The 15,659-nt window shown below is 43.9% G+C and overlaps 1 protein-coding gene across 2 annotated transcripts; it reads right to left on the bottom strand.

Moving 5' to 3' along the window:
• Positions 1–11,496: 11,496 nt before the first annotated feature.
• LOC100278048 (uncharacterized) lies at positions 11,497–12,654 on the bottom strand. 2 transcript variants are annotated; one of them, XM_008657239.4, is made up of 3 exons: positions 12,307–12,654; positions 12,075–12,191; positions 11,497–11,955 (listed from the first exon to the last, which is right to left on the bottom strand). In XM_008657239.4, exons 1-3 carry the CDS (start codon positions 12,626–12,628, stop codon positions 11,822–11,824), a joined length of 573 nt encoding a protein of 190 aa, XP_008655461.2. In that variant the 5' UTR covers positions 12,629–12,654; the 3' UTR covers positions 11,497–11,821. The 2 variants fall into 2 exon arrangements, with proteins under 2 accessions (XP_008655461.2, XP_008655460.2); XM_008657238.2 differs by having other exon boundaries at positions 11,497–11,958; positions 12,307–12,643.
• Between the last annotated feature and the right edge of the window lie 3,005 nt (positions 12,655–15,659).

The raw sequence follows: 15,659 nt of genomic DNA, 5'->3' as shown, positions 1-15,659 counted from the left end.
ACCGAACGAGCAGGAGTTGGAGATTATGAGGATGCGTGAGGAAATGAGACAATAACGAGAATTTATGGAGGCTTGCAATGCACATAACCAAGCGATGTATCAAGTGAGTGAACTCTACATTATTATATTTCAATAGAACATCTTCAATAGTAACACATATGTTTAATAGTTAATGCAGCAATAGGGCATGACACCAAATATTCCACCGCCACCACAATAGAGCCAGTTTGCATCCACACCAGCTCCGGTATGTTAATTCATCTAGTTAGCAAAACATGAACCATATACTTAACTTGTTGAATATTCATTAAACAGGGATTGGGGACTCAACAGTTCAACACCCCTCCAACACATATACCTGCACCTGGAGATAGGGTACGTTCGATAACTCTCGATGAATTTATACATTTGTATACTTGTTGATATTTGCATTTAACGTTTGATATTTGCATTAGAAATGTTAATATTTGCTAACTTGCATAGGTTACGCCCGAAGCGGGTGGTAGTGGGTCTGATTCCACAGCAGGGACTAGATTTGTTGACTCCCTCTTCGCGTTCCCTCCTCCTGGTGGCGGCAGCGGTCAAAGCTCTAACCACCCAAGTGGTGGTTATCACTAAATATGGTGTTATGTCGTATTTGTTTCTTAACTCGTGCACGCTATATTTTTCGTGAACTAAACACTTTAACTTATCTCGTTGTTTCTATTTGAAATGTTTGTGTAAACTATGTTGGTGATGTTAAGTTTGTGATGTGTGAGTTGATTATCAATGTATGTGTTTGTAATGTGTCTGTTCTGTGTGATGATATATATGTTATGTGTGCAATTGTGGAGAAATAATGACCTAATTTGGTGCTGGTTTTGTAGCAGTATAGGTTAATCCCCGCCGGCTATGGTCAAACCGACGGGGATTAACAATTAATACCCGTCGGCCTAGTAACTCGTGTCGACCAGATAGGACCGACGGGAGTTACTGGGCCGCCGGGCATTAATTGTTAATTCTCGTCGGCCCGCCGTGGCTAACAGGAATTAGGGTTAATTCCCGCCGGCTTGTAACTGGCCGACGGGGATTACTAATTCCCGTCAGCTCCCGACGGGAATAAGCTTATCCCCGACATCTAATGCCTGTCGGCTTAGGGCCGACGGGAATTAACCATATACCGACATGAATTACTAATTCTCATCGGTTTAGAGCTTATTCCCGTCGGTTCTGAGCCGACGGGAATTAAGTAGATTCCTGTAGTGAATGCGCCATGCCGGGGTGTACTGCTACGCACGACCCTACGGACGATGTTAGAGGGACTACGTTAACTAGGGGCAACAGATCACGCTCTTGCTAGTAGGAAACAAGTCTCCTCTGTAAGGGCCTACCCTTGAGCTATAAAAGGGAAGGCCCCCTCAATCTTTGTGCACACACACCAGCTATAACACAGTCCTCAAGCAATACTACGATCAACACTACACTGGACTAGGGCAAAAAAGCCTGAACCAGTATAACTCTCTGTCTCAAACCCTCTGTTCGAACCCTAGGTGGTTCACCATTCGGAGTGAGTCCGCACACTACAGGAATCAGGAAGATTCCCGTCGGCCATTTTAATTCCCGTCGGCCCGAGCTCGGGCCGACGGGAATTAAATAACTCCCGTCGGCTCAATTCCAGCCCACGGGCTTTATTTTAACTCCCGTCGGCCAGCCGCCAGCCGACGGGCTTTATTTTAATTCCCGTCGGCCCACCCACCTAGCCGACGGGCTTTAGTTTAACTCCCGTCGGCCCAGCAGCCAGCCGACGGGAGTTAACTAATTCCCGTCGGCCCTGACGCCAGCCGACGGGAATTAATTGTTTATGTGCCGGCGGTCATCCCGCGCGGCTCATTTTCTCGCTTGCTCTCTCTCGGTTTCACGCCACCGCCGCTCACCACCGCCCCCGACGCCGGCCGCCGCTCACCACCGACGCCGGCCAGCCGCCCGCGGCCTAGGAGCGCGCCCGCCGCCGCCCCGGGAGCGCCGCCCCCAACCGTCACCGCCCCGGCGTCGTAGCGCCGCCCGCCGCCGCCCCCGTAGCGCCGCCGGCCCCGTAGCGCCGCCCGCCGCCCGCCCACGCCCCCGGAGCGCCGTCCGCTCCAGGAGCAACGACCGCCGCCCGCCCCGCCTCCGGAGCGCCGTCCGCCGCGCCGCCGGCCCCGGAGCGCCGTCTGCAGCCCGTCCCCGTTGCGCCGCCCGCCCCCGAAGCGTCGCCCGCTGCTCGCCGCCACCAACGCCGCCACCGCGGAGCGCCGCAGCCGCCCCGGACCGTTAAGGTATATTATGGTTTGAATTATAATGTAAATGCGAGTGTTATTGTTAAATGTGTGTATAAATGTTTATTTTCGTCGGTTTTTTATGGCCGACGGGAGTTAACTTTCATGTGATTAGAGTTAGTTTAGGGTGTGATTAGAGTGTAATTAGAGTTAGTTTAATATAACATGTGATTAGAGTGTGAATAGAGTTAGTTTAATATCACATGTGTGCCTTGATGTTACGTATAATTCAAAATTTTTATTATTATAATAAATTTAACTTATTCTATTAAATTGTTGAATTTGATGTTATTTATTGAATAGATTTAACTTATCATATTAGGTTGTATGAAGGTTTCGCTATTGATAAATTTAATGTTATTTATGTATATAACTATATATTTATGTATATATATAGTTTTTATGTATATATATAGTTATTTATGTATATATATATATATATAGTTTTACTACTTACAAATAGATGTATGTGTTACGTTTAGAAACGTGATATTGTCTCACACACTCTTTACTCGTACACACAGCCGCAATAATGGGTTTCCACCGGGTTTCTTCAATCCTATGCAGCATCTCTTTATACATCTTCCATATGAGGCTAAGGTCGGTGGTCCTGTTCAGTATAGGTGGATGTTTCATATAGAAAGAGCATTAAAGAAGCTTAGAGCAATGGTGGGCAATAAGGCAAGAGTTGAAGGATGTATTGCGGAACAATTTAAACTAAAGGAGGTAGCACACTTCACAAGTTGTTACTTTGCAGAAGAACATAATGTATTTGCTCGAAAGAAAAGGTACCATGATGATGAACGAGAGATGCCTCCGTGTAGTGATCTTTCGATTTTTCAGACAAACGGCAAAGCCGTTGGTCCACCCAAGTCATATCACCTCAGTATGGAAGAACGGAAGTCTGCTTTACTGTACATGTTCACGAATATGCCTGAGGTGGAGAAATACTTTGTGTAAGACTTGTTTTCTTAAACTGTTCATATGTGAATTAGTTTATGTTATCAAATATCTCATGTCATACAATAATATTTGACAGCGAGTTTGATGAACAAAACATGAGGTGTCTCGGTAGGCCAACAGCGAGAGACATAGACAAATTGCGACGCGATGGTATGCATGGGCGACCTAATTTCATTATGTGGCTTCGGGACCGTGTAAGTCTTAATTATGCGGCTCCGAGAGCTAATTTCATTTAACTAATATTACAGAATTTGCTAATGCTTTGTGGCATGATTGACAGTTTGGGGAGGAAATGAATTTGAATGATGACTTACGTCAGTTATCTATTGGAAGCGTAACTGCCAAAAGCTATGGGCGTTACGACGTCAATGGATATCGCTTTCGTTCAAGCATTTTCGAATCAAGTCATCCTATGGCCGCCACTCAAAATAGTGGAGTCGTTACTAGGGCAACCGACATGGAAGGACACGAAGCCTGCTATTACGGGAAAATCAAAAATATAATGGAGATTACATTTGCTGGAAATAAGCCTTTAGCGCTAGTTTTCTTTGAGTGTAAATGGTATGACCCGAAGTATTATAGGACCGAATTTGGGATGACACAGATCCAACCTGAGAAATTGCTTCAAGGACACGACACGTATATCCTTGCCCATCAAGCAGACCAAGTTTATTTCTCGACATATCCATGCAAAAAGTTGTCTAAATGGAGGGTTGTGTACAATGTAAATCCCCGAGAACGCCTATACACTCCTGGTGAGGACGAATATCAAATTGGTCACCTTGAGCAGGTTGATGAGGTGTTTCAAGAAGAAGAGTTGCCAACTAGTTTTCATATTGATCCTACACCGGCATTAGATTCACTAGTTGCAGACGTTAACGACTTAACTTTTCCCGAGAGACGGAGAAGACAACCTGTTAGGAGAAAAGTTACATGGCGACCTCTGCATAGAAGAGAACAAATAGATCCTGATTTTGATGATATTTAACAAGTAAAGTTGTTTTGTTATTTCATTTGTTTATATTTTAAGTATTATGTCATTTTGATGCACTAATGAATAATTTCTTATTTTTTATGCAGGATGCCGCCAAAATCAAAGAAGTCAGTGAAGGGGTTGTTCAAGGGCCTGGGCCTTTTTCAGGGCAGTTCTTCGAGCAGCAGCAGACGTCGAGAGCTATTGAGCGCGGTACATGGAGATGAGGTAACATATCTTGTACAAATAAATTTGTTTACATATTTACAAATAAATCTTGAGTTGTATGTACCAGGATGAGCAGCACACTGAGGAGCGGCACATTGAGCAGGAGCAGCACAATGAGGCTGAGCAGCACAATGAGGAGGTGGAGCTCAATGAGGAGGTGGAGCACGTGACATGGGACCAGGCCGCACAGCATCACCAGCCATGGGACCAGTGGGACCACCAGAGAGAGCAGCAACAGGCGTGGGACCAGTGGGGCCAACAGGGCGAACCGGCTGACAACCCGATGGATGATGGCTCGGGAGGCTCTTCAGCGACACGCACACGTCGCTCAAGAAAAAGCCACTCAGTAAAGCCTCGTCACGCGATAGAGCGAGAGGCTGATAGGACTTTAATCATGCCACATGGAGATCGGTGAGTGTAATATATTAACTTATCTAATATAACTATTATGTGTATTGTTAATGTTTTTGTGTAATGCAGGAATTGGGAGGACCTGTCCTTTGACGGCAAGGGACACCACACTCAGGTTAACCTTACGTTGGGTTCTCTTTGCCGCCTTCACTACCCTGGTATAGTGAAGGTGTCAAACGGTGATACCGAGGATGACGTGCTCGTCAGTACCTGGGATGAGTACAAGTTTAAAAAGGAACGAAACCACACCGACAGACAGGGACTTGTGCGTAATGACTTTTGGGTATGAATTCTTTATTATTTTTGTTATGTTTCTTAATATTGTAAATCTATGACTTATACCATTTGTATTCTTTATGTTGTAGCTTCGATATCGGTTGCCTGACGGAGAGGATTACATGGGGCACGCTGAACGTGTCTTGCAAAACAATGCAAAGAAGCTGGTGAAGGATGCCATATACTATGCGAGAATTCAGGCTACAAACCTGTATTTTCAAAAGCATCCGGAAGAAGCAGGCCCCTTGAATAAAAAGGAAGGGTCCTCAAAGATATATTTGACTGAGGATCAATATCGTGAGGTTAGTATTCAATTTGTTTTACCCTTTATATTTATTGTCGTGATTGATATAATATGTAACATTGTGTGTGTGCAGGTGATGGTTCCATGGATGGCGCCCGTGCCTGATGCGTACTATGCTTGGTGTCGATATTGGGCTTCCAAAGGCTTCCAGAAAGCGTCAGCGCATCACAGACAATGTCGAGGAACCAATCCTAACCACAAGTTTGGCGGTGACGACATGATACGAAAAGCTAAAAGAATGGTAAGTTTCATCTTTCTATGTCGATCAACAAATAATACGATTGCTTATGAATGTTTTTTGTTTATACAGGAAGCTACGAGTGGCCAAAAGCCTAGTGACATTGAGGTCTACCAGGAGGGCCACAAAGGACCAGACCCGAACAACCCTGACCAGCTCTGCAGCCAGACAGCCACGGATCGCTTGGTGAGTTTTGGCTCAAAAGTTCAAACGTTCAAAGTATATAAATTCCTGCATTTGTAAGGTTGTGAATGATGTATAGGCGGCATATGGGGAGGAGATGGTTCGTCGCCATGGCCCTGACTACGACTGGCGCCATGAACCGGTGGATCCCTCGGTGGTGTACGCAAGTGGTGGTGGCAAAGCGCATGGACGGTAAGCTCTAACTTATGAAATTATATGGTTGACACTAAATTGATTATGCAGTAATAACATTTTTTGAATCACTTATAGATACGCACTCTTCGACGGATTCATTGACTCGTCGTCGGTGAGATCTCAGAGGACGGGTTCATCTTCCCGTAGCTCATGCTCTCGTCGACCGAACGAGCAGGAGTTGGAGATTATGAGGATGCGTGAAGAGATGAGACAACAACGCGAATTTATGGAAGCTTGCAATGCTCATAATCAAGCGATGTATCAAGTGAGTACACATAATCCGAACTCTAAATTATTATATTTCAATACAACATCTTCAGTAGTAACACATATGTGTTTAACAGTTAATGCAGCAACAGGGCATTACATCAAATTTTCCACTGCCACCACAATGGAGCCAATTTGCAAACACACCAGTTCCACCACCACAGTTCACCACCCCTCCGACACATATACCTGCACCTGGAGATAGGGTACGTTTGATAACTCTCCATTAATTTATACACTTGTATACTTTTTGATATTTGCATTTAACGTGTTGATATTTGCTAACTTGCATAGGTTACGCCTGAAGCGGGTGGCAGTGGGTCTGATCCAGCAGTAGGGACTGGATTTGTTGACTCGCTCTTCGCGTTCCCTCCTCCTGGTGGTGAAGGCGGCAGCGGTCAAAGCTCTAACCACCCAAGTGGTGGTTATCTCTAAACACTTAAACTTATGTTTGAAATGTCGTACTCGTTGATGGATGTTATGTTCAATACTATGTCGTACTCGTTGTTTGATGTTGGTGGATGTTATGTTTGAATACTATGTCGTACACGTTGGTGGATGTTTTAATTATAAATGCACTATGTCTAAATGCATGTGTTTGTGGATTTCGTATCTCTACATGTGTTTGTAATGTGGCTGTTATATGTGATTATGTTTGATATATGTTATGTGTGCAGAAATAGTGACATAATTTAGTGCTGTTTTTGTAGCAGTATACAGTAATTCCCGTCGGCCCAGTTAATTCCCGTCGGCTATGGTCGAACCGACGGGAATTAACTATTAACTCCCGTCGGCCCAGTTAATTCCCGTCGGCCACGTGGGGCCGACGGGAATTAATTAATAACTCCCGTCGGCCTAGGGAACCGACGGGAATTAATTAATAACTCCCGTCGGCCACCAGAACCGACGGGAATTAGCCGTAATTCCCGTCGGCCATTATCTAGCCGACGGGAATTAATTATTCCCGTCAGCCGCCGACGGGGATTACCTTATCCCCGACAAGGGACGCCCGTCGGCCTGAAACCGACGGGAATTAAGTGTTTTCCTGTAGTGGCACTAGCATCCCCTCTAGAAAACAAATTCTATTGTCCACCTGGTTTCCGAAACCACGACAAAACTATGCATTGAGAGAGTCAGTTTCACTCAATAACTTTGTCACGCCCGGATTTAAGGACAAATACAGATGTATTTCACATGTGTATCAGGATCAAGTGTCACACATATGAAGACCTAGTGTATAGAAAACAATGTCATATCTTTATTACTTAATACAATTTATGTACAATATAACTAAATAAAATATGTCATATGTCATATGATTACTTAATACAATTTATGTACCCGTTTTTGGTTGGTCTCATCCTATTTTCATATTTTTCCGGGAATTCGAAAATGGTCAGAAAAAAGTGGGAATACTGACCGGGTTAGGACAGGAATTTTCCCGTTCGTTTTCATCGTACGGGTCAGGTCATCAAGTCAAGACTTAAAACCACGGCCCAAGCGTCGTTGCGGCCGCGTCGCTTGCCTCAAAGTAATGCGACGCTTTCTTGCTGGTTCTAAATTTTCGAAGACGACAAGATGTACGTACGTACGTGACACTTCCACTTCACTGGTGGAGGCGAGGCCGTTTTTTTCCTGTAGATTTATACTGTTCGCTTTTTTATATGGAGTTTGGACCATGAAATTGGGTGTTCGTTCATCTGAGTTCCTTTAAAGTTCAAAGTGGTTGGTACGCCGTGTCAGTACAGTGCGTCCTTTTGCTATTTTTTGTTCTTTCATTCACCATTGAAAAACACAAATGAATGATGTTATTATGTGTTGACATTGCAAGAGATATTTAAGGGTCTTGATGATGATATAACTTACAATCATGAGAAGATTCCAAGGCATAAAGATTTTTATATATTTTTGTGAATTTTTTAGTGGTATTATTGTTTTCTTTTTATATTTTATCTTAAATATTTGCATATACATATTAGGTACTGTATATAATTAAAAAATTGTCGGCGACCAATAAATATGCACGTCTTTATATATGTAGCTGCTTATAGCTAGCTAGCCTAGACTCTTTATAAATCCTAGATCCGCCACTACCTATGCATACGTAAACATCATATATCAGATGAATCATCACAACATTATGTATATTTTCGTCCCTTTGTCTCACGATATTTGGTCAGTTTATAAGCTAACCTCTGTTTCTCGATACCGTGATTTGGAATCCTTTAAAAGGTTAACACTTAACCCTAGCACGGTCATACATTTCTTGATCTAATCACTCGAGGGTCCTAGAGATATCTCTCTAGAAGAGAAGGACAAATTCTATCTTGACTGACTATGCCTCATATAGAGGTGTCAATGGAAAATTCCTCACCGGGTTTCGACACCCCATACTCATCCCCTTAAAGCTATACTCATCCTCATCCCATACCCAGACCCATCACGGATATATGGTATCGGGTCCGCAATGGCTCCCTATTCCCTTTCAGAATACATGCGCCCACATTATTAGTTTGACATCTCCATGTCCATTACTTGTGAAACATAGTCATCAACTAATAAGGCTAGGCATTATTAATAAGGCTAGACATTTGAATATTCTTAAGCTCCCTCTTCCTGATATTGGGGACCAGGATTTCCCTATTGTTATGCTGATGATACTCTTTTGATATTGGAGGCCTGTCCAAAGCAACTTTTCTTCCTAAAGGCAATTCTCAATTCATTTGCATCTTCCACTGGCCTAAAGGTTAACTATAACAAATCAAATATGTATCCAATAAATGTTCATACTGAGATGATGGAGATCCTTTCTCGAACTCTCAATTGCCAGATTGGAGAAATGCCATTCACTTATCTTGGATTGCCCCTGGGCCTAGCGAAACCCAGAAATCAACATTTTCTGACTCTTATTCAAAGGATTGAAAAGAGACTGTCATGCTCATCAAATTTTTTATCTCAAGCTGGGCGCTTGGAATTAGTCAATTCAGTTTTTTCAGCTTTGCCAACCTTCTTCCTGTGTACGCTCAAGATTCCTAAAACCATCATTAAGCAAATAGACATTTTCAAGAAACACTGTCTGTGGAGAGGGAATGACATTAGCTCCAAGAAGCCGCCTCTGGTTGCTTGGGTTTCGGTTACTCAGAGGAAAGCGAATGGTGGTCTGGGGGTGCTTCGCCTTGAAACCCAAAATGATGCTCTTCTGATAAAATTTTTGCATAAGTTCTTTAATAGCCATAACTTACCCTGGGTAAACCTCATATGGAATAATTATTACTTGTCCCGTGGACTCCCAGGCCATAGAAACATTGGTTCCTTCTGGTGGAAAAGCATGATCAAACTCCTTCCTAACTTTAAGGGTCTGGCGTACCCAGTTATTGGCAATGGCAGATCAATTTCTTTCTGGGATGACCAGTAGAACCAGAACATTCCAAGACAACAATTTTCAGAATTATTCTCTTTTGTCAAAAACACAAAACTGGCTATCGCAGAGGCTAAAGATTAGGATCATTTTGCTGTTTTTTCCATTTGCCTATTTCTGAGCAAGCTTATGATCAATATCTGGAATTGCAGGTGGTCTAGGAGCAAATTGCCATCAGTAACACACACGACCGTTGGAGATACATTTGGGGCTCTGACAACTACTCATCTCAAAAAGCTTACAGGCATTTTATGGGCCAGACTCTGGTTCACCCTATCTACAGACACCTTTGGAAGAGCAAATGTCAGCTGAAGCATAGAGTTTTCTACTGGTTGTGGCTTAAGAACAGACTAAATACCAGAGACATGCTAAGAAGGAGAAACATGACTCTGGAATTTTACTCGTGTGAGAATTGTTTATGGCAAAGAGATGAGACTCTTTATCATCTGTTCCTCAGATGCAATTTTGCAAAGGCATGTTGGAACTCTATTGGAATAACCCCCCCTAGAATTACTAATCTAGAGGAGGCCTCAGCAAACCTTAAAAACCAACTAAACGTTCCTTTTTCTATGGAGGTTACTATTCTCATGACATGGAGCATCTGGAAAAGTCGCAATGAATGGTTGTTTGCATGTAAAGACCCTTCAGTTCAGCACTGTACGCAAGAATTTTGTAAGGAGCTTCGGCTGATCATCCACAGAGCTCATGGGAACTTTGACACTTCCATCCAGAGCTGGCTGAGTTTGTGGCAGACATAAGAGTTGTTTTTCTTATTCCAATGTCTGTAACTGTGTTTTTTAGATCTTTCAGATTACCTTTTGTAATTAGGCTAAACTGTAACCTTCTCGTTTTTTCATTTTCAATAAAATCTCAGTAGGGGCTTCCCCTCCTGAACCTTCAAAAAAAAGGAATATATCATGGATACAAAGAAATATACTCATCTATATGATTATCTCTAAGGCATATTTCTAACACAACCATCATGAGTGCTTCCTCCTCATCGTTGTTACCATTGTATATTAACTCCCAACTTTCCATCTCTTCCTCTGTCTCCGCCTCTCTCACCCAGGTTCTTCCGCACCACCATAGACGGCATCAACCTTCTCCCATCGGCAAGTGCCTCAAATCGCTAACGCGACTCTCTACCACCATGCGCCTCTGTAGGCAGCAGGGCAAGAACAGCTGAGGAAGAGGAGGAGGGCGCCATTGTTGGCGATGCATGGATGAACAACCAAGGTACAGGACGAGGCGCTCCAGATCCCGAGTTTATTTTTGTATTAGTTGTTGGCGAATAATTTGTAAGACATTAAGGCCGATAATAATCTATGTACTGCTTGTTTTTATGTAATCATTGTGTGCTAATATTTTATTGAATATTCACACGCCGTCGCAGCGTATGGGTATTATGCTAGCTTGATATAAAAGCTTACCTTAGGGCCCGTTTATTTGAGATTATAACCGGTCCAGATTATATAATCTACCTTATTTTGAACTAACAATTAGTTAAAAATAAGTAAGGTTATATAATAATTCCAAACAAATAGTCCCTTAATCAGATTTGCAAGAGCTTTTATGGCAGTTCATCTTGCCAACTGCTTTTCAAAAATGATTTATAGAACCACCGGACCAGTTTTTTTATCGGAGTTTTGCTAGAGCCGCACCTACGACCCAATGAGAGTGGCGACTATAAAATCAGATATGTAGCAGTTATATGTAAACTAGCTTGAGACATGAAGCCCAAGACGATGACAAGGAAAGGATTGCAACAAATCAAGATTCCAATAGGTGGCAATAATGTACATCTCTCCAATCAAGCCCCTCGCTCAAAGAGAAGAGAAGAGAGTGCCTGTGGGGATTCAAACACTTGACTGAGCTGCAAAACCTCCAAATAAAAGAGAAAAGCTAAATCTAAGCAGCTACGTGTACAAGAAAAGCGAGCGAGTGCAGGTTTGGGAACGTTTAATTGGTGAGGAGGAGAGAGAGAGAGAGAGAGAGAGAGAGAGAGAGGATATTTTGCTATGTACTAGTCCATTTTCGCGGCTCTAGGCGAAGCTAGATGCACGAAGCTAGGTCACGAGCTGGCACTGAGATCCCGGATCCTTGCCTGGTCGAGCATGGACCACATGACCTGCACGTCGTCGTAGGCGCACGCCATCACCTCCCCGTGGAGCTTGGCCCTCTCGGCGTCGACGTGCTGCACCACCGCTGCTGCATTATTATTATGCATAAAACAATCAGTAATGCAATCATCGATCATCGGAGAGGGAGAAATACGCAAGCAAGCAAATTGAAAGGAACAATCTGGGTGTGGGAGAGGATCTGACCTGAGTTTGGCCGCTGCTGCGTCTGCTTCTTGCCGCCGCCGTCCTTGTGTGGGCCGAAGATGGTGCAGGCTTTCCTGAAGGGCGTTGTGATGGTGCGCACCCAAGAACCCATATAAGCTGCAGCACGTAACAGGAGGGTCAAGCTCTGCCGGAACAGAGATCTCTGTCTGGCTCTGGCGCAGGCTGGCCGCCTGCAGGCCAAATGAAGAAGCTAGCTAGCTAGCGGGTGTACGTTTATATGAAAGGCGGCACTGCTCCAGGAAGCTGGAAGGATGTTGAGGATAAGAGCTGATGGATCTCGGCAGCGCGCGGGCGGCCGGGCGACTTCTAATCATGGGCGTTGTGTGGGCGTCACGCGAGTATAAATCATGGCGAAGGGGCGAGGGGATGATGGGAGCTATGAGTATGAGCACAGCGCGGCGCGCGGCAGGGTAGGTCGACGAGAGGTGATTGGTGGTGGGAGGGGGAGGCAAGATCCGGGGGACAAGCGGCGCGCCGGGCAGTGGCTGCACGTGCTGCCTCGGTCGCCGCTTGTTGCCCGGCAGCACCGGCATCGATCCATCCTAGAGCGAGACAAGATGGCGGCATGCATGATTGGGCTGGGACGGTCGATGGACCACCAGTCCATTCCACCACCACACGGAGTTCCGCCCGCCGGCGGCCCCGTGCCGTGTACTGTACGTACCAAGTGGCGGTGGTACTTTTGTGGCGCAGCATGCCGGCCGTGTGTATAGTATAGTATATAGGCATGTTGTTGCGCTGGGCTAGTTGTGTAGCGCGCGCGTTCCAACGGAATAATTTCATGGAGGTGCCGTGCCTCGACAATCGACACCGATCCCTTTTGGGCTGTGTGGTCGCGTGTGCATGTGCGCCTAGCTGCGCATGTCTCCAGCCAAATCCATCGCGCTCTTGCCGCGCTCGCGATATTTCTTTTTTATTTTCATTTCATTTACTATCTGGTTCAGCCGCACCAGGGTGCATAAGGCTATAAAAAGACTCTTAGACCGACAGAGATTAGGTTTTAGCGGGGTGACGGTTCCCTCGGGCATGCGAGCGGCGGCGATCCCGGGACTAGCGGTGGTGGCGCGCCGAGACTGGCGACCGACGATGACGCTCCTATGGCCACTAGTACACACAACCTCTATAGTGGCGGTTCTAGAGACGTTTTCACTGGCGCTTTTCAGTGCCGCCAGTGCTAGGGGCCAGTGGAAATCGTCATTTCCACTGGCGGTTATTCTAGAACCGCCAGTGGAAATGCTATTTTCACTGGCGGTTTTCTTAAGCAACCGCCAGTGGAAATGCTATTTTCACTGGCGGTTTTATAAAGAAAACCGCCAGTGGAAAGTTTTCCCGCCTTTTTTTAAATTTTCAATCAGTACTGAAATTTATATATATTTACACACACAAAACATATATATACATGTAGTATTGATAAACATGTAGTATTGATATTGATATTGATAAACACGTAGTATTGATATTAATATATATATATATATATATATATATATATATTGATATTGATAAACATGTAGTATTGATATTAAAAGCAACATGGAATTAAATTCTATCATACATATATATACATCAAAGTCTTGTTTACAACCATGTATGCATCACACATTATATACATCAAAGTTTTCACTTAAGCTCTAATAACTATCTCGGCTAAGAGATAGTCTACTAATTTCTGTTAGTATTCTAAACTCTGGCAAAGCTAATGTTCCGGAAGCATCGTGATATTTCCCTTCTGCGGGAATGACCTCTTTCAATATGAATGTGCACAGGTCCTCAACTATGCCATACAATGTACCTTCAGTCAAGTTCTCCGGGCTTCCTTGTTGAAATTGCTGTAAAGGAAGTTTATAAACATCATCTATTTATACTCAATAATAACACATTTGCATCTTTAATGACATAAATACATACGTGACTATTACTAATAATACCTTGTTAGGGTTCGTGATGTATCGTCCGTTCATTCTCATGAACTCGCACACGTAGAACCCACATAGGATCGATCCGGGTGGTTGCTTGTGGCACTACATAACGGGAGATTGGTTATTTAGTTGCAACATTGTCTTATGTACGTACATGTATGATATGTATTCATAAATTCACATACTTACCGGCCAGTTATAATGAATGTCTAGTGGCACGCCTTTTTTGGACGTGTCGTACTTTCCACCTTGTAGCTTATAAAACCTAAATGCCCTGTGATCTCAAATAGAATCACCATGTTATTCTACAATTCTCATCGATATAAGTATGCATGCATAGAAAAGGCTTACAGCTCTAAGATGCTGAGGAATTTTGAATAGGCCGAAGGCTCGGTGTGCAAGGAGTCGAGCACCAGCACCTTTCCAACCTTAGGATAAATGAAGAAGCATATCCAGTGGTCCCTGTACGAATCAAACTTGTGATACATGTGTATTGAAATTATTAATTTTATTTATGCAAAATCACACTTACTTAAAGTTGTACGGGGCCACTATGGATTCCCTGTCTTGAAATTGAAGCATTGCGTGTCCTATGTAGGTGGCGTATCTTACTTCAAAATCCTTCTTCAGATCCTGGATACGCACCTCAATTTCTTCGTCTGTTAGCCCCTGTAATGCTTCGTTGCCTTTTCCGATTTTAAAAGTGTGGTTATCCTCGCATATCTTTATTGGGTTGAGATACCCAACCCTTTTACTGGCACTAGCATTGGGATTGGTACCATAAATGATCTCCTGCTGATCATGTTGCATTCTGCAACGCACACGTGCATGTCAGATATTGAAAATTTATACAACTCACTAATAATAACACATATATGTGGAGTATGAGTGACACTTACAATGCAAATATGGTTACAAGTTTCACGTCGAGTCTCTGAAGGTTCATCATTAACCACATGTCCTCGAATGTAACAACGCCTTTTTGATTTGAACCAATAAAAGCATGGGCTGGTATATTAACACTGATGGTGTCGATGCCAACTGAAGATGCCCGCATGTACCAATCATGCAACCTTTTAATATTAGCCGGGACCTTCCTTAGTTTCTCAAAAGTGAGTAGTGGTCTGCCCGGCACATATTTTTTAGGCACGTTTTTATAATCTGCCTTAGTTGGCTTCTTTATCTTTGCGGCCATTGCCTCAGCCTTTTTTGCGGACTCCTCGAGATCGGCCAAATCAACATTGTCTGACGTGAGGCTCCGTCCAATCCCTTTCAAAAAACGAACAGTGCCAGCAGTGGATTTACTCTTCTTTTTCTTATCATACGGGGACACTACTTTTGGTATAGAAACTTTAGATTTCTTTGATGGTCGTGGAGATGGTTGTGGAGAAGGTGGATCCCTGAAGGGCGATGTATGTGGCGGAGACGGTGGGCCACCATGAGGATGAGGAGAAGGAGGGTCAGAAAGAGGATGAGGAGCAGCATGTGAAGTTTGAGGAGGTGATGATGGATGTACAATAGGAACCGCAATTTGAGAAGGCGGAGACGGTTGGGCCTGCGATGAAATCGACCAATCAACCAATTCGACATCCCTTCGAGGCCAAAGGATAAAATTCTTGATAGCTTGTCCAAGTGTCTCGATACC

The sequence above is a fragment of the Zea mays genome, chromosome 8, assembly GCF_902167145.1.
Source record: "Zea mays cultivar B73 chromosome 8, Zm-B73-REFERENCE-NAM-5.0, whole genome shotgun sequence".
Taxonomy (NCBI): Eukaryota; Viridiplantae; Streptophyta; class Magnoliopsida; order Poales; family Poaceae; genus Zea; species Zea mays.
Note: the sequence above shows the minus strand (reverse complement) of the source record. Positions and strands in the feature narration are given on the sequence as shown.